This window comes from Gorilla gorilla, chromosome 15, assembly GCF_029281585.2.
Source record: "Gorilla gorilla gorilla isolate KB3781 chromosome 15, NHGRI_mGorGor1-v2.1_pri, whole genome shotgun sequence".
NCBI lineage: Eukaryota > Metazoa > Chordata > Mammalia > Primates > Hominidae > Gorilla > Gorilla gorilla.
Window position 1 is genome coordinate 21,620,412 of NC_073239.2, and position 19,952 is coordinate 21,640,363.

At 41.2% G+C, this 19,952-nt stretch overlaps 1 protein-coding gene across 3 annotated transcripts in view; it reads right to left on the reverse strand.

Moving 5' to 3' along the window:
- LOC101127474 (signal recognition particle subunit SRP54) overlaps positions 1-19,952 on the reverse strand; it is a 98,501-nt gene that overhangs the window by 39,892 nt on the left and 38,657 nt on the right. For 2 of the 3 annotated variants that reach the window (XM_019009939.3, XM_019009940.3), the window contains exons 14-16: positions 18,390-18,560; positions 13,299-13,394; positions 11,919-12,421 (exon numbers count right to left, since the gene is read on the reverse strand). In XM_019009939.3, the coding sequence (XP_018865484.1) occupies positions 12,330-12,421; positions 13,299-13,394; positions 18,390-18,560 (359 nt within the window). In that variant the 3' untranslated portion in view covers positions 11,919-12,329. Of the gene's footprint in view, positions 1-11,918; positions 12,422-13,298; positions 13,395-18,389; positions 18,561-19,952 lie in introns of those variants that run through there. The other variant, XM_055361303.2, reaches the window with a different exon arrangement.

Below are 19,952 nucleotides of genomic sequence, written 5' to 3' on the forward strand. Positions count from 1 at the left end.
GCTCCAATGACGCAGCTGGTAAGCAGCAGAGCCGGGATTGAAACCCAGGCATTCTGATTCCACCACCTACACACTTAGCCATTCCGCCCCACTGAGAATGAAAATGTCAAAAAATACAAGGCCAGTAAGTGTTAGGAAGGCAAGAAATTTCCACACCAAAGGTGAGTATGTTGTTTGGAAAGATTGGGATGGAAATGAGTAAAGTATGTTTCTTTTTAAAAGTCTTTTAGTAAGCTTTAAAGCTCTATATGTAAGAAGCAGATGAAAATACCAAGTGAATTTTTAGATTTGATGTTATGTAAGGTTTTGTTAATTACAATTTGGTCAGGTTTTGTGTGTGTGTGTGTGTGTGTGTGTGTGTGTGTGTGTGTGGTGAGAATATACCAGTGATATCCAATCACCAAAATTTTCTTTTTTTTTTTTTTTCAGACAGTCTCACTCTGTCAGCCAGGCTGGATTGCAGTGTCGTACTCTTGGTTCACTGCAGCCTCGATCTCCTAGGCTCAAGTCATCCTCCCACCTCGGGTCCCAAGCTGGGACTACAGGCACACATCACCACACCCAGCTAATTTTTGTATTTTCCCAGAAAGGGGTTTCACCATGTTGACCAGGCTGGTCTCAAACTCCTGGCCTCAAGTGATCCACCCGCCTCAGCCTTCCAAAGTGCTGGAATTACGGGTGTGAGCCACCATGCCCGGCCTAGAATTTTCTGTATGGTATTAGGCATAAAATAACTAGCTTTCTTTGCACACTATGCCTAGACTCAGTAATTTTAATGTTGGAGAGCTGTGCATCTTCATCTAAAATCTGTAGAACCCTGAGTGTCTTCTGATAAGAATCTATAACAAATGTAAAGATATAATCCTTTTTTTTTTTAGACAGAGTCTTGCACTGTCACCTGAGCTGGAGTGCAATGGCGCGATCTTGTCTCAATGCAACCTCCACCTCCTGGCTTCACGTGATTCTCCTGCCTCAGCCTCCCGAGTAGCTGGGATTACAGGCGCACACCACCACACCCAGCTTATTTTTTGTACTTTTAGTAGAGATGGGGTTTCACTATGTTGGCCAGACTGGTCTTGAACTCCTGACCTGGTGATCCTTCCACCTTGGCCACCCAAAGTGCTGGGATTACAGGTGTGAGCCACTGCGCCCGGCAAAGATATAATCCCTTAAGGGATTATATTATTGATTCTGTTAAAGACAAATTATCTTTATTATAATAAAGACATAATCCTTGAAAGGATTATATTACTGATCTTTAAAGATCATGATTAAGAATGCCTCACCTCTCAGAGCAAGATCATACTTTTTTTAACACAGTAAGAAGGAAATTGCAAAAAAACAAGGGACACACATCAACTGAAGAGTTTCACATTCTTATTTCCTACCAAGTGGAATGTGTCAAGAAACATGCAGCTATTTCTTGTACCAATTCTGACAGAATTGAGATTATGCACCCCTTAATTGATTTCCCAAGGTCAGAAAGCGTGGGCCAGTGATGATATCCAATAACAATTCCCACCTCTTTTGGGTCACTGAGGAACAAGTTTCCCTTTCTATATAAAAGCATAAAACACAAGCAAACATTCCTGAAATATGGAAATATGCAGACATTATATGTTCTCACTTGATGCAGATATGAGACCTCTCTCTGGAAAAAGGCTCACAGAACTTTAGCATATCTTGCTTAAGAAAAATAGTCCGCAGTCATAGGCTGCAAAGGAAAAGCCTATATACAGCAATGTCAGAGGAATCTCAGACCTCAGGTAGGGGAGTTTCTTAGTGTCAGATTTACCTGAATCATCCCTCTTACAAACAAGTATTACTGTGCAATTTCTTGACTGTTTTTCCACTTATGATCCAAGTGGTACCAACAGTGCACTGTGTTAGGCTAATGAGAGAACCTTTTAAGCCAAGTGAAGCTAAAAGATATAACATGCTCTTCAAATGAAGAGAGAAAAACGTAATGAAAGGACTGCAAAAAGTAGCATATGCATGCCAAACTCAAAAGAACCTATATGACCGTCAGCACCACATTAATAAAAGGAAATGTACCATAGTTACCAGCTTACAAGACATATTTTTACTTTAAAAGACTCCAAAAATTGGCCAGGCGTGGTGGCTCACACCTGTAATCCCAGAACTTTGGGAGGCCGAGGCAGGTGGATCACGAAGTCAGGAGATGGAGACCATTCTGGCTAACACGGTGAAACCCCATCTCTACCAAAAATACAAAAAATTAGCCGGGCATGGTGGCGGGCGCCTGTAGTCCCAGCTACTCGGGAGGCTGAGGCAGGAGAATGGTGTGAACTCGGGAGGTGGAGCTTGCAGTGAGCCGAGATGGCACCACTGCACCCCAGCCTGGGCGACAGAGCAAGACTCCGTCTCAAAAAAAAAAAAAAAAAAAACCTCCAAAAATTATGTTGTATTAAATAGGCCCATATTACAGATAAAGGCAGATAAATATGCCCATATTACAGATATAGTACAAGAGAAATAGGGCTTAGGGTCTTAGGTAAGCAATTACTGAAAACTGAGTACCTATCTACCCCTAGTGGCAAAGTGTGGAGGAAAACTGTCATAGCAAGATTCACAGTGCATCCATTAACTACAAAATTAGCTACAAAAATAAGCCAAAGGCTACCCAGCTGACTTAGAGGTAAAGTTTAAATTAATCCCCAGCATGTGAGGTGTAAACTCATCATTCCTACAACTCATGGCTCAAAAGCAAAGAAGGTAGTAGGTTCAAGCTTCATGTAACCCCTAAATGTTTGGAACGTAATTAGAACTTGGGGCAGAATTTTGAGGATGATGACTAATCTAGTGAATCCAAAGAATGACAGTGATAAAGAGATCAAATCATGTAGACTTGAGCTGTGATGATGGCCTTCTGGTTTTGGATATGATCATTTACTTGGCTTTACCAATAACTATTCATTTATCAATAACTATTCGTAAGTCTTGAGGAAGATCAGTAATTATATTGTTATTTAACCATGATTCTCCCTGACATGGTTGTTTTTATTAGACCTCATTCAAATTCTCTGGCTGCTCTCTGTATTCAAATACTAAAATATTTTACATAAGCATCAAGTTGAAATTCCTTCACATTTTAATTTTCAATACTTTGTTCCATTTTTTACTGAAATATTTGCTTGTATGTGTATATGTACCAGAGCTACCTGTAAAATAAATTCATTCAAATTTATTTTATATTATGATTTGCTGTTTAGATTTTCTAAATTCACTAAAATACTAACATATTAATTTTACTGTTACATTAATATGCATATTATGGGGCTTTAGCTCCAGCAAATTTCCTGGTTTTGTTGCCACCTGTTTATCAGTATTCATGTATAACATTATATTTCTTTTTAGTTATGTGATACTATATTTCACATTACTAATATTAGTACATTATTACTGCATATTAGAACTTAGGACTTACTCTCACATTGTAACATACTGTATTTACTTTAACAAAATAATGGTTTATATAACACACATTACATGATAAAAAGAATTTAATTTTTTCCAAAAAATTTCTCCAGAAAATTGTGACGCACTGGGCATATATATACCTTTGTATCTTATATACCATTAAATATGATACTTTCAGAACACTGACATCTATCACATTTAAATCATTAATTTCTGCCTGGGCAGCGTAGCTTACGCCTGTAATGCCAGCACTTCTGGGAGGCCAAGGCAGGAGGATCACTTGAGCCCGGGAGTTCAAGACCAGCCTGGGTAACACAGTGAGACCTTGTCTCCACAAAAAATTAAAAAATTGGCTGGGCACAGTGGGTCACGCCTATAATCCCAGCATTCTGGGAGGCTGAGGCAGGTGGATCACTTGAGGTCAGGAGTTTGAGACCAGCCTGGCCAACATGGTGAAAACCCATCTCTCTTTTTTTTTTTATTTTTTTATTTTTTTTGAGACAGAGTCTCACTCTGTCCCCCAGGCTGGAGTGCAGTGGCACAGTCTTGGCTCACCACAACCTCCACTTTCCAGGTTCAAGCAATTCTCCTGCCTCAGCCTCCCAAGTACCTGGGACTACAGGCGCATGCCACCACACCTGGCTAATTTTTGTATTTTTAGTAGAGACAGGGTTTCACTGTGTTGGCCAGGCTGGTCTTGATCTCCTGACCTCAGTAATCTGCCCGCTTCAGCCTCCCAAAGTGCTGGGATTACAGGCGTGAATCACCCATCTCTACTAAAAATACAAAAATTAGCTGGGCACATGCCTGTGGTCCCAGACTTGGGAGGCTGAGGCAGGAGAATTGCTTGAACCCAGGAGGTGGAGGTTGCAATGAGCTGACATCATGCCTCTGCACTCCAACCTGGGTGACAGAGTAAAACTCCATCTCAAAAAATAAATGAAATAAAATAAAAAATTAGCCGAGTGTTGTGGCACACTCTGATAGTCCCAACTACTCAGGAGACTGAGGTGGGAAGATTGCCTAAGCCCAGGTCAAGGTTGCAGTGAGCCATGACTGCACCACTGCACTCCACCCTGGGTGACAGAGCAAAGACCCTGTCTCAAAAGAAAAAAATTAATAAATAAAAAATCATTAATTTCCCCTTTCTTCATTTTGTAGTTTGTGATATTTAATTTCTCAATCTGTTGTTGTCTTGTAATTACATGAGTACTGTAAGCTTAGGGAAGCTACACCTAGTTTTATGGTTACATATATTTAACATTATAATAAAATTCAGGAAGAATTCAATGTTGTACAGTATTAGAGCTAGCTAGTGGTCTAAGTTGGGAGTATATAAAAAAAATGGAGTCAATTTTAACACTAGTGAAAAACAAATGGAAATGTGTTCAAATTATTAAAGGATTTAATTTTGGTATTTGGTTTGGCTGTGTCCCCACCCAAATCTCATCTTGAATTGTAGCTCCCATAATTCCCACGTGTTGTGGGAGTGACCTGGTGGGAGGTAATTGAATCATGGGGGCAGTTTACCCCACACTGTTCTCATGGTAGCAAATAAGTCTCATGAGATCCGATGGTTTTATAAGGGGAAACCCCTTTTGCTTGGTTCTTATTTTCTCCTGTCTACCGCCATGTAAGATGTGCCTTTTGCCTTCCACCATAATTGTGAGGCCTCCCCAGCCACATGGAACTGTGAGTCAGTTAAACCTTTTTCATTATAAATTACCCAGTCTTGCGTATGTCTTTATCAGCAGCATGAAAACAGACTAATACAGTAAATTGGTACTGGTAGAGTGGGGTGCTGCTGTAAAGATACCCAAAAATGTGTAAGCAACTTTGGAACTGGGTAACAGGCAGAGGTTGGAACAGTTTGGAGGGCTCAGAATAAGACAGGAAAATGTAGGAAAGTTTGGAACTTCCTAGAGATTTGTTAAATGGCTTTGACCAAAATGCTGATAATGACATAGACAATGAAATCCAGGCTGAGGTGGTCTCAGATGGAGATGAGGAATTTGTTGGGAACTGGAGTAAAGGTGACTCTTGCTATCTTTTAGCAGAAAGACTGGCAGCATTTTGCCTCTGCCCTGGAGATTTGTGGAACTTTGAACTTGAGGGAGATGATTTAGGGTATCTGGCAGAAGAAATTTCTTTTTTTTTTTGAGATGGAGTCTCGCTCTGTTACCCAAGTTGGAGTGCAGTGGCATGATCTCAGCTCACTGCAACCTCCCCCTCCCGGGTTCAAGCAATTCTCCTGCCTCAGCCTCCCAAATAGCTGGGACTACAGGCGCATGCCACCATGCCCAGCTAATTTTTGTATTTTTAGTAGAGATGGGGTTTCATCATGTTGGCCAGGATGGTCTCAATCTCTTGACCTTGTGATCTGCCAGCCTCAGCCTCCCAAAGTGCTGGGATTACAGGCATGAGCCACTGCACCCAGCCTCTGGAGGAAGAAATTTCTAAGCAGCAAACCATTCAAGAGGTGACTTGGGTGCTGTTAAAAGTATTCCATTTTAAAAGGGAAACAGAGAATAAAAATTCAGAAAATTTGCAGCCTATGTGATAGAAAAGAAAAACCCATTTTCTGAGGAGAAATTCAAGCTGGCTGCAGAAATTTGCATAAGTAATGAGGAGCTGCCAGGTGCGGTGGCTCACGCCTGTAATCCCAGATGAGACTTTGGACTGTGGAGTTTTGAGTTAATGCTGAAATGAGTTAAGACTGTGGGGGACTGTTGGGAAGGCATGATTGGGTTTGAAATGTGAGGACATGATATTTGGGAGGGACCAGGGGCAGAATGATATGGTTTGGCCGTGGACCTGGTGGTACATAAATGAATCATGGAGGCGGTTTCCCCCATACTGTTCTCATAGTAGTGAATGAGTCCCATGTGAACTGATGGTTTTTTAAGGGGAAACCCCTTTTGTTTGGTTCTCATTCTCTGTTGCTGCCTGTACCCCCATTGTATCTAGGCAGGCAGATCACCTGAGGTTGGGAGTTTGAGACCAGCCTGACCAACATGGAGAAACTCCATCTCTACTAAAAATACAAAATTAGCCAGGTGTGGTGGCATGTGCCTGGAATCCCAGCTACTCAGGAGGCTGAGGTAGGAGAATCACTTGAACCCAGGAGACAGAGGTTGCGGTGAGCCGAGCTTGTGCCATTGCACTCCAGCCTGGGCAACAAGAGCGAAACTCTGTCTTAAAAAAAAAAAAAAAGGAGCCAAATGTTAATCACCAAGACAATGGGGAAAATGTTTCCAGGGCATGTCAGAGACCTTTGCAGCAGCCCCTCCTATAATAGGCCCAGAGGCCTAGGAGGAAAAAATGGTTTTGTGGGCTGGGCTCAGGGCCCCCTGCTGTGTGCAGCCTTGGGACCTGGTGCCCTGTGTCCCAGCCACTGTAGCCATGGCTAAAGGGTGCCAAGGTACAGCTCAGGCCACGGCTTCAGAGGATGCAAGTACCAAGCCTTGGCAGCTTCCACGTGATGTTGAGCCTGTGAGCGCACACAAGTCAAGAACTGAGGTTTGGGAACCTGCACCTAGATTTCAGAGGATATATGAAAACGCTTGAATGTCCAGGCAGGAGATTGCTGCAGGAGCAGGGCCCTCACAGAGAACCTCTGCTAGGGCAGTGCAGAAGGGAAATGTGGAGTTGGAGGCCCCCCACAGAGTCCCTACTGGGGCACTACTTAGTGGAGCTGTGAGAAAAGGGCCACCATCCTCCAGATGCCAGAATGGTAGATCCACCAACTGCTTGCACTGTGCACCTGGAAAAGCCACAGACAACACCAGCCTGTGAGAGCAGCTGGGAGGGGGGCTGTTCCCTGCAAGGCCACAGGGGCACAGCTGCCCAAGGCTGTGGGAGCCCACCTCTTACATCAGCGTGACATGGACGTGTGACAAAGGAGGCAAAGATCACTTTGGAGCTTTGAGATTTGACTGCCCCACTGGATTTCAGACTTGCATGGGGCCTGTAGCCCCTTTATTTTGGCCGATTTCTCCCATTTGCAATGGCTGTATTTACCCAATGCCTGTACCCCCATTGTATCTAGAAGTAACTAACTTGCTTTTGATTTTACAGGCTCAGAGGTGGAAGGGACTTGCCTTGTCTCAGATGAGACTTTGGACTGTGGACTTTTGAGTTAATGCTGAAACGAGTTAAGACTGTGGGGGACTGTTGGGAAGGCATGACTGGTTTTGAAATGTGAGGACATGATATTTGGGAGGGACCAGGGGCAGAATGATATGGTTTGGCTGTGGACCTGGTGGTATATAAATGAATCATGGAGGCGGTTTCCCCCATACTGTTCTCATAGTAGTGAATGAGTCTCATGAGCACTGATAGTTTTTTAAGGGGAAACCCCTTTTGCTTGGTTCTCATTCTCTCTTGCCCCCATGTAAGATGTGCCTTTTGCCTTCCACCATGATTGTGAGGCCTCCTCAGCCACCTGGAACTGTAAGTCCATTAAACCTCATTTTCATTACAAATTATCCAGTCTTGGGTATGTCTTTATCAGCAGCATCAAAACAGATTAATACAGGTATATAGTATTTATGCTGTGAAACATCACTTCAATGAAAACTGTGAGAACTGAAGGACAGCTTTTGTTAACTAAAATGCCAATTTGAGGACCTAATGGAATCAGAATTTTAAAGAACATTTTCAATTTCCTCATTTTAGCAGAAAAAGAAAGATAAAGGGAAGCTGAACAAAGTATCCTAGACCTTTAGTTGTCCTCTTAGTTATTTATTTACTTATTTTTTAGAGACAGGGTCTCACTGTCACCCAGGCTGGAGTGCAGTGGTGCAATTTTGGCTCACTGCAGCCTTGACCTCCTAGGCTCAAGTGATCCTCCTGCCTTAGCCCCAAAAGTAGCTGGGACTATGGGTGCACACCACTATGCCAGGCTAGTTTCTGTATTATTATTATTATTTTTTAGATATTAGAGTCTCACTCTGTCACCCAGGCTAGAGTGCAGTGGTGTGATCTTGGCTCACTGCAACTTCTGCCTCCCAGGTTCAAATGATTCTCATGCCTCAGCCTCCTGAGTAGCTGGGATTATAAGCGCCGGCCACCATGCCCAGCTAATTTTTCTGTTTTTGGTAAAATCAGGGTTTCACCTTACTGGCTAGGCTGGTCTCAATCTCCTAACCTCAGGTGACCCATCCGCCTTGGCCTCCCAAAGTGCTGGTTTTACAGGTATGAGCCACCACACCCAGCCTAATTTCTGTATTTTGTAGCAGTGGAATTTCACCATGTTGCCCAGGCTGGTCTGGAACTCTTGGGCTCAAGCGATCAGCCCACCTCAGCCTCCCAAAGTGCTGGGATTACAGGCATGAGCTACTGCATTCAGTTGTTTTTTAGATGAGGCCTCCCGATGAGGCCTCCCTATGTTGCCAAGGCCGGAGTGCAGTGGCTATTCATCAGCAGTGACTATTCATAAATGATCATAGTTCATTGTGACCACCAACTCCTGGACTCAAGCAATTCACTGATTTGCCCACCTCAGCCTCACAAGTAGCTGGTACTACAGGTGTGTGTCAATGTCTTGTCACTGTGCCTATCTTGTTATTGTTATTTTTGCTTCTGAAAAATAGATAAAATATATATATATCAAATATATATATATTAAAAAATCTTGTTTGTGTCAGACACACAAATATTTAAAACTATGCCTGAAGCCATCAAGGTTATTATGGCCAAAGATTTCAATTTCCTTTTTTGGTCAAAATGCAAAATTGATACCCTGAGAATAGAGTCACAAACGTGTACCTAGAAAAGGTAGTATGCATCAGTTAATAAGAAACTACTTTGGAGAACAGGATTTTCTCTGTTGTCAAATGTTTATAGCTTAGTAAGATTTCTGCAGAACACAAGATACATCATTTTAATATGGTATATAATTTTCTACAGGGTTATTCTAGTCTTTAGCTAGCAGAAAAACTAGCTAAAACCTTTTTATTTTAGTTTTTAAAGGGATATAAAACCTTTGCCCAAGTTAACAAGAAAATCTCAATTGCATTCTTTTTTTTGAGATGAATTTTCACATTTTTGTTGCCCAGCCTGGAGTGCAGTGGTCCAATCTCAGCTCACTGCAACCTCCGCCTCCCGGGTTCAAGCAACTCTACTGCCTCAACCTCTCAAGTAGCTGGGATTCCAGGTGCCCATCACCACACCCGGCTAATTTTTATTTTTATTAGACACGGGGTTTCACCACGTTGCTGGGCTGGTCTTGAACTCCTGAACTCATGATCCGCCCACCTCGGCCTCCCAAAGTGCTGGGATTACTGGCGACAAGATCTTTTTTAAACAACAGTCATAAAAAATTAGCACCATAAAAACTGTTTCTTTCATTCTTAGTTCTACAAATCAATCACTTGCTGAAGATCAGTTCATACTAATTCAAAATACACTGTTATACCATATATATTATCTACTTGATGTCAATAATGAATAGGCATAATATTAATAAATTATTCCAGTATTTTCAATTCCTTAATTTATTTAAAAGCCATTGTTCTAAATGAACCATGCAGCAATCCAAGATAACCAAAAACCAAATCAACTTTGTCATGGTCTCATGATTTATGTTTTTAACTTTCATTTTAGATTCAGGTCACTTTTTTTTTTTTTTGAGACGGAGTCTCGCTCCATTGCCCAGGCTGGAGTGCAGTGGCGCACTCTCAGCTTACCACAACCTCCACCTCCCGAGTTCAAGTGATTCTCCTGCCTCAGCCTCCCAAGTAGCTGGGACTACTAGGTGAGTGCCACCATACCTGGCTAATTCTTTTGTATTTTTGGTAGAGACAGGGTTTCACTATGTTAGCCAAGCTGGTCTCGAACTCCTGACCTCATAATCCACCCGCCTGGGCCTCCCAAAGTGCTGGGATTACAGGCATGAACCACCGTGCCTGGCTTTTCTTTTTTTGTTGTTGTTGAGACAAGAGTATTACTCTTGTCGCACAGGCTGGAGTACAGTGGCGCGATCTTGGCTCACTGCAACCTCTGCCTCCCAGGTTCAAGCGACTCCTCTGTCTCAGCCTCTCGAGTAGCTGAGATTACAGGTGTCTGCCACCACGCCCAGCTAATTTTTATGCTTTCAATAGAGTCAGGGTTTCACCATGTTGGTCAGACTGGTCTCGAACTCCTGTCAGGTCATTATTTTTAATATATAATAGTGACAACTTAATACTTGCAATTATTTTTCCTTTAGAAGATGTATACATTAGCTATTATCATTGAAGTATATCAAGTTCTTCAAGTATATTTTTGGTATGTAGAAAACATAACAAAAATGGCTTTAAAAAAATGAAAGATTAAGCCAAGCATGGTGGCTCATGCCCGTAATCCCAGCACTTTGGGAGGACAGAGTGGGCACATCACTCAAGGCCATGAGTTCAAGACCAGCATGGCCAACATGGTGAAACCTCATCTCTACTAAAAATACAAAAATTGGCCAGGCGCAGTGGCTCATGCCTGTAATCCCAGAACTTTGAGAGGCCGAGACAGGTGGATCACCTGAAGTCAGGAGTTTGAGACCAGCCTGGCCAACATGGTGAAACCCCATCTCTACTAAAAATACAAAAATTAGCCAGACATGGTGGTGCGTACCTGTAATCCCAGCTACTAGGGAGGCTGAGGCAGGAGAATTGCTCAAACCTGGGAGGTGGAGGTTGCAGTGAACCGAGATCATGCCATTGCACTTCAGCCTGGGTGACAGAAGGAGACTCTGTCTCAAAAAAAAAAAAAAAAAATTAGCCAGGTGTGTTGTCACGTGCCTGTAATCCCAGCTACTCAGGAGGCTAAGGCAGGAGAATCACTTGAACCTGGGATGCAGAAGTTGCAGTGAGCCGAGATCGTGCCACTGCACTCCAGCCTGGGCAACAAAGCAAGACCCCGTCTCAAAAAAGAAAAAAAAAAAATCAATGATTGGCTGGGTGCACTGGCTCAGGCCTGTAATCCCAGCACTTTGGGAGACCAAGGCAGGAGGATCACTTGAGCTCAGGAGTTCCAGACCAGCCTGGGCATGAGCCACCATGCTTGGCCTCTTAATTTCTTTTTTTTTTTTCTTTTGAGACAGAGTCTCACTCTGTCACCCAGGCTGGAGTGCAGAGGCGCGATCTCGGCTCACTGCAATCTCTGCCTCCCCGGTTCAAGAGATTCTCATGCGTCAGCCTCCCGAGTAGCTGGGACTACAGGCATGCATCACTACGCCCAGCTAATTTTTGTAGTTTTAGTAGAGACGGGGTTTCCATGTTGGCCAGGCTGGTCTTGAACTCCTGACCTCAGGTGATCCTCCTTCTGTCACCCAGGCTGAAGAGATCCACACTTCAGCCTCACAAAGTGCTGGGATTAGAGGTGTGAGCCACCATGCTCGGGCCCAGGCATAGTTTTAAATGACATTTATCTACTGGCTTTTCCATTGAGTTTTTAGTGTGATAAACTGATAATGTTTAACCATAAAGAAAGTTAACAACCCCTTAACTTATAACCACTTTGAAGTTTATTTTACAGCACTTTAATTGAAACATTATTTAACTACTGACCAGGACTGTTTACAAATGCAATGCTTGGCCTTTGAGATAATTAAAAACCTTTAAGTACTAAAATTTTACATCATGATTTAACTTAAGTGTTATGATGGTGAAAACAGAAGAAAATCTAAAGCAAACATATAATGATTTCCACAAAAACCATGTATTTCTCCCTTATATTAAAGGGAGGAAAGAAGGAAAAAGAAAAGGAGGGGAAAAGCGGGTGAGAAGAAAAGGAAAGAGTGCATGATAAGCAAGAAAAATACACTTTCCCCCCAATTCGCAAAAAGAAGGGAAACTCTGAGGTCTCAGCAAATTAGGTATTCAACTGAGTCAGTTTATATTAAGGCATTTTCTTTACATATTATTGAATCCCATCATGCCTTTCATGTTGCCAGCAGCACCCTGTTGAAACTGCCTCATCATTGACTGAAGTCCTGCCATACCACCTAGAGCAAAAGTAGGGAAGTAGAGTTAAAAACAGAGAATTATTAAGCAGAACTGGAAACATTTATTACTTTTGCCTAATAAGTACTTCTAAAAATACTGAATTCTGATTGCAATTTAGTCATCAGCCTTAAAGAACGTACCACCTAAAAATCTGTATTATCACCAGTTATCTTCATCAATAAAAGAGAATGAATAGCCTATCTTATGGAGTTATTGTGAGGAATAAATGAGGTGATACATAAAAAGATCTTAAGATACTACCTGTCACATAGTCAATAAATCTAAACAAAAAATTTTTTTCTTATAAATCCAAAAGGGTCTTACTCTAAGTTACATAAAAAATAATCAATAGGGGATTATTTCATAGGACTTACAAAAAGAAAATAATTCATTTATTGAACATCTACTATATGCCCAGAATTGTACTGAATGTCTTCATATATATTATCTCATTTAATTGTCACAATTTCTTGATGAGATATGATCTGTGATTTTACCGAAGGGGAAAGTGAGGTTCAGAAAGTTTAAGGAACTTTGTAAAGGTTATATAGTCAAAGTAGAACTCAGGTTAAAAATCCTCAGTCATATAATTAAAAATATCCAGGTTCTAAAATAAGGGAAAAAGTCACCAGAACAAACAAAAGATGATTAAATAGCTTGCTCAAACATCACACAGATGGCAGCAGAGGAGTGAATAAGACCTCAGCTAATAAGCCCTATTACAATTGAATTCAACTTAGGATTCAGATGACCATTTCCCTGAAATCACACACCTTTTGAATATATTTTCATAATATTACAATAAAAGGCTTATCATTAAAACTCAACCCTTATAAATTAAACTGCATTAGCAACTGCCAACAACTTGGTATTTACCCATGTGATGAAGAACCCTAGGATCCATCATTTTGGCCATTTGTTGGTTCAATTTTGCCATCTGTGACTGGCTCACATTCTTAGACATGTCGCCACCTGAGGGAAAAAAAAAAAAAGATTTTGAGTCAGTGTAGGAGGTAATATAATCAGTATAATCAGGGTGTAATAGAAAGTTTGATGAACTGAGTAAATACAAAGAAAAAATTACATAGTCCTATCACTCTAACATAATTCTTTCTATTTCTACATATTCCCTTCTAATCTTTATCTCAATTACATACTATTTTTTGAAGACCATGTAAAATTCTATATAAAAGGACATATAAAAGCCTTTTTTAAGGCTACGATTTATGCTAATACTTTATTTATATCTGTGAATAAGCCACTATTAGCAAAATTGTACCCAGTGTTTTATTTTTTATTTATTTTGAGATGGAGTCTTGTTCTGTCACCCAGGCTAGAGTGCGGTGGCGTGATCTCGGCTCACTGCAACCTCCGCCTCCCAGGTTCAAGTGATTCTCCTGCCTCAGCCTCCCAAGTAGCTGGGATTACAGGTGCCCGCCACCACACCCAGCTAATTTTTGTATTTTTAGTAGAGACAGGGTTTCACCATCTTGGCCAGGCTGGTCTCGAACACCTGACCTCATGACCCACTCACCTCAGCCTCCCAGAGTGCTGGGATTACAGGTGTGAGACACCGTACCTAGTCAGCCAGCAGTTTTTAATAGTAAGCTATAACAACGGCTTAATAGTGATACAGGGGAATGCTGGACAAAAAGCTGAGTTTATAGACATGGGTTAATTAGCAAAGAGACTGGATGGCTGGTAGATGAATATGAAAGTATGAGTCTGTTGGGCCGGCTGTGGTGGCTCACAACTATAATCCTAGCACTCTGGGAGGCCGAGGCTGGCAGATCACTTGAGGTCAGGAGTTCGAGAACAGCCTGGCCAACGTGGTAAAACCCCGTCTCCACTAACAATACAAAATAAATTAGTCAGACATGGTGGCACGCGCCTGTAGTCCCAGCTACTCAGGAGACTGAGGCAGAATTGCTTGAATCCGGGAGGCGGAGGTTGCAGTGAATCGAGATCGCACCACTGTACTCCAGCCTGGGCGACAGAGCAAGACTGTCTCAGAAAAAAAAAAAAAAAAAGAAAGTAGAAAGTAAAGTATGAGTCTGAGAGAATGTGAAGATGTGTATGTATCTAAGAAGTTTTTTTTGTTTTGTTTTGTTTTTGAGATGGAGTCTAGCTCTGTCACCCAGGCTGGAGTGCAATGGCACGTGCAACCCCCGCCTCCCGGGTTCACACCATTCTCCTGTCTCAGCCTCCCGAGTAGCTGGGATTACAGGCATGAGCCACCACACCCAGCTAATTTTTGTATTTTTAGTAGAGACAGGGTTTCACCATTTTGGCCAGGATGGTTTCGATCTCTTGACCTCGTGATCTGCCCGCCTTGGCCTCCCAAAGTGCTGGGATTACAGGCGTAGGCCACAGCGCCTGGCCAGAAGTTTTCTTTAAGTAATGAAAACCTTCAGAGAATACAAAGACAAATAATGCAACTTCATTTGTCAAGGAATTTCTACACTATGTCAAAACACCATAGTAAAAAGGGCAGTCAATGAAAGAGATGCAGCCTGGGTGAGGTGGGTCACATTTGTAATCCCAGCACTTCGGGTGGCGAAGGTAGGCTGATTACTTGAGCCCAGGAGTTCAAGATCAGCCTGGGCAACATGGCGAAACCCTGTCTCTACAAAAAAAACAAAAAAAAGCATTAGCTCAGTGTGATAGCATTAGCTCAGTGTGATAGCATGCGCCTGTAGTCTCAGCTACTTGGGAGCCTCAGATTGGAGGATCGCTTGAGCTTGGGAGGTCAAGGCTGCAGTGAGCCATGATCATGCCATTGCACTTCAGCCTCCAGCCTGGGTAACACAGCGAGACCCTGTCTCAAAACAAAACAAACAAACAAACAAAAAACAACAAAAAATAAATGCACTCTGAGCCAGAATAGATAAAAACACCCTTTAGACAACAGCTGTACTCATAAAAGAAAGGAAAGCAAGAGATCATCACTACAACAATGAATAGAACTGCTTCAACAATTTTTTTTTTTTTTTTTTTTGAGACAGGCTCTTGCTCTGTCGCCCAGGCTGGAATGCAGTGCTCTGATCATGGCTCACTGCAGCCTTGCCCTCCTGGGCTCATGGGATCCTCCTGCCTTGGCCTCTCAAAGTGCTGGGATTACAAGTATGAGCCACCACAACCATCCAAAATTATTTATTTGAAAGGGGCATTAACTATGGTACTTCTCAGAAGCATTTATAAAAAATGGGACTCAAAGCTCCTCCTGATTCTCCAATCACAGCTGGTTAATGTGAATAAATCATGTGAATTATAAACTATGAATGAAAGAGAAGATATGTTTTTATGATAAAATCTGTGAAAACCATTTATGATGAATAAATCTGAAGAAGATGGGAATTCCATGCTCATTAGTGATTTGTCCTAAGAGTTTGTTTATCAGCATTTAAAACTTCTAAAAAGTATTTCAAGTTTGGTGTGACATAGCTGTGTGTACACCCACTGCCAACTTCATCTTGGGTTATTCCTTTATTGAGGAATCAATGCATAGATAAGATCTGGATGGTGAATCTGTTCTATCAAGAACAGTCAGGACTACATGGGAAAGACATTACAGTGATGTAATGTGTTTATTAGTCACTATCTGAAATAGCATGTGATGGTAGGAATTATAACCAATTCTCAACATGTTTGTCTAATTTTTTGGTCACAAAAGAGAAAATAGGATATCGCAAGGAAAATAAGGAAAGCTTCAAAGACAAAAGGTAATTTAAAACATCTGAAAATACTCATTCTTTTAGAAGCTATTCAATGGTATTGTTCATCTTCAGAGCTTGTCTAATTAATATTTTTGGAAATAATAAATTCATTTTAATGGGTTTCAAGGCAAATTTTCACAGACTCTGAATTAGTTGTTTACATTATAGAAAAAAATCAAAAAGAGGACTGTAACAGTTGAAAGTCTTTGGAAAACCTTATCTTTTTACGATACACAATACACAGCAAAATAAATTCAACTGAGATTAAAAAGTCAAACACAAAATAAAAACAAAAACAAGTAGAAGCCAGGCGTTGTGGCTCATGCCTGTAATCCCAGAGCATTTTAGGAAGCTAAGGTGGGCGAATCACTTGAGGTTGGGAGTTTGAGACCAGCCTGGCCAGTAGAGATGGTGAAACCCAGTCTCTACTAAAAATACAAAAATTAGTTGGGCATGGTGGCACATGCTTGAAATCCCAGCTACTCGGGAGACTGAGGCAGGAGAATAGCTTGAACCCAGGAGGCGGAGGTTGCAGTGAGCCGAGATCATGCCAGTGCACTCCAGCCTGGGCGACAGAGCAAGACTCTGTCTCAAAAAAAGAAGAAAATGGTGACAACTGTGGTATCAACATGGAGAAGGTTAACTTGATTACCTCTGTAAAGAAAAAAAAAGGAAAAAATAAACAAGGGGAAGCTGTTTATGAGCATAAAAGAAAAAAAGATAGGCTGGCTACATTAAAAAGGGCAACTACTGTTCATTATAAAATATAAATAAAAATAAAAGGTAAATGAAAAACTGGGGGAAAATATTTGAAGACATAAACCAAAGATTTTAAGGAGTTATTACAAAGATATAAGGGGGGAAAGTGGAAGAACTGGACAGGGAACATGAAGAGGTGATTCACAAAGTAAATTCAAACCAGTAAATGTATAAAGAAATGTTAAACTTAATAATGTAAAAACACATATTGAGAAAATATTCAACCATTAAAATGGAAATGAGGCCGGACGTGGTGGCTCAAGCCTGTAATCCCAGCACTTTGGGAGTCCGAGGCGGGCACATCATTTGAGGTCAGGAGTTCAAGACCAGCCTGGCCAACATAGTGAAACCCCGTCTCTACTAAAAATATAAAAATTAGCCAGGCGGTAGTGGTGCATGCCTTTAATCCCAGTTACTCGGGAGGCTGAGGCAGGAGAATTGTTTGAGCCTGGGAAGCAGAGGCTGCAGTGAGCCGAGATTGTGCCACTGCACTCCAGTCTGGGTGACAGAGAGAGACTCTGTCTCAAAATAATATAAATAAAGAAATGTAATGGAAATTATATTACTACAAAATTTATTTAGCTTCTACTATGTTTCTGATCAAAACAGGCAAAAATCCCTGGTCTCATGGAACTGCACAAAAACTGATCTGATATAGAAGTGAATGAATCAGCCTTACTGTCCAAAAAAGTGGCACTACATTAGACAAAGATACATGCATAACTCGAACAGTATTACTCAGAAGAAGAGTGTGTGTGTGTGTGTGTGTGTGTGTGTGTGTGTGTGTGTTTGGGGACCGGAGTCTCACTCTGTTGCCCAGGCTGGAGTACAGTGGTGCAATCTCGGCTCACTGCAAGCTCCGCCTCCTGGGTTCAAGTGATTCTCCTGCCTCAGCCTCCCGAGTAGCTGGGATTACAGGTACACCCCACGACACCCGGATATTTTTTGTATTTTAAGTAGAGGCAGGGTTTCACCATGCTGGCCAGGCTGGTCTTGAACTCCTGACCTCAAGTGATCCGCCTGCCTCAGCCTCCCAAAGTGCTAGGATGACAGGCATGAGCCATTGTGCCTGGCCAAGAATTATGTTTTGAAGAATATTTGACAACATGGAAAAAGTTATGATATATCAGAAGAAAACTTAGTTATAGCAACTGTTATTTGCAGTAGGATCCACTGGATTCTCTGGGGAGTAAAGGTAATGTGTTTTTTTTTCCTTATATTATCTAAATTTAATATAATGTGTTCACAAAAAGAAAATCATTGCTTTATTAATTTTTTTTCATTTACCCACACTACACAGATGTAAAGTTTTTTTTAAATATTAATATTACCTTGAATATGAAAACAGATAAATCACAGGTCACATAAATCCTGGAAGTACTTGAAAATAACATGAAATTCAGCTGTGAATTTTCCAATACTGGCAGTACTCTTTTTTCTCAACTTCCTTTCTTTTCCGTCTGTTAACTAATAACAAGCTTATTTTTCTTACCTTTGAAAAGTCCTTTGATACCTCCCATCTTTTTTACCATCTGTGCAAACTTGGTATATTGTGTCAAAAGTTCTTGAACATCTCTTGTTGATACACCCGATCCTCTTGCTACTCTTTGGATTCTTCCTGGTTGTTTACTAAAAACTTTGGCACCATCCGTACTGTCTAGTTCTGCAGACAAGGTCAATTACTCTCACACACAATTATCATTCACCATCAAAGCAGTTATGTGCAAATCGGCAATATATAACTTCAAAGAGCTTAGCAGATATGTTTTTAAAGTGATAACTATCTCATTTTTCTTTTTATATTACAAAATATCTTACATACAGAAAAACAGACATAATACATAGTCAAACTACCACCCAGATTTAACAAATGTTAACATTCGCTATGTTTGCTTTTGAGTTTTAAAAATTAAACATGGAGGCCAGGCGTGGTGGCTCGTGCCTGTAATCACAGCACTTTGTGAGGCCGAGGCAGGCGGCTCATGAGGTCAGGAGTTCGACACCAGCCTGGCCAATATGGTGAAACCCTGTCTTTACTAATAATACAAAAATTAGCTGGGCATGGTGGCATGTGCCTGTAGTCCCAGCTACTCGGGAGGCTGAGGCAGAAGAATCGCTTGAACCTGGGAGGCAGAGGTTGCAGTGAGCCAAGATTGCGCCATTGCACTCCAGCCTGGGCAACAGAGCGAGACTCCATCTCAAAAAAAAAAGAAAAGAAAATACGGAATATATTCAAAAGAACATTTATAGTATTCATAAGCTATAAAAACAATGAAACAAACATGTACTTTCCCTACAGTTTAAGTAAACTATTAATAGAATGTTTTGAGACCCCATGTCCAACACTTCCATACTTCATATGTCTACCCTCTCCAGGCCCTCCAAACATCAGAGGTATATGGTATATTTAAAAAATGAACACAAATGCTCACTTTAGCTCTACCCTAAATATTAATCATAAATTCATAAATGTAGACTATATAAGCAAGCAGAAAGAGGTACGTTCTATCCATAATCAACAGAAAAATTATTTCCTATAATCAAGTAATTACTACTACTAGTATTTTAATTCTCTCAGTAGCATATAGTGAATTAATTCCCGCAGTTGTTTGATCACTCTTAGAATATCAGGTGCATTTCTTCTAGCTTCAGTTGCATGCAATCTCAGGAATGGGATGGACTTTAGTCAAAATGTCCATTATGTCTGCATTCCCTCTGCAATATCCCCCAAATAAATGGTTATCTAGCCTTGGTCTTAATATCCCCAGGAGAGATGACCTGCTATCTAATGTAAGGCTGTCTATGCCATTCTGTTATACTTAGGGAAAAATCTTTTCTTTACACATATTAAATTGAAATCCATTTACCTGGCACTTCCATTCCTATTCATGTATATGTCTCCTTGCTACGCATAAAAAATAAGGCTTTCAAAATCTTTTTTTTTTTTTTGAGACAGTGTTGCTCTGTCACTCAGGCTGGAGTGCAGTGGTGCAAGCTTCGCTCACTGCAACCACCACCTCCAGGGTTCAAGCGATTCTCCCACCTCAGGCTCCTG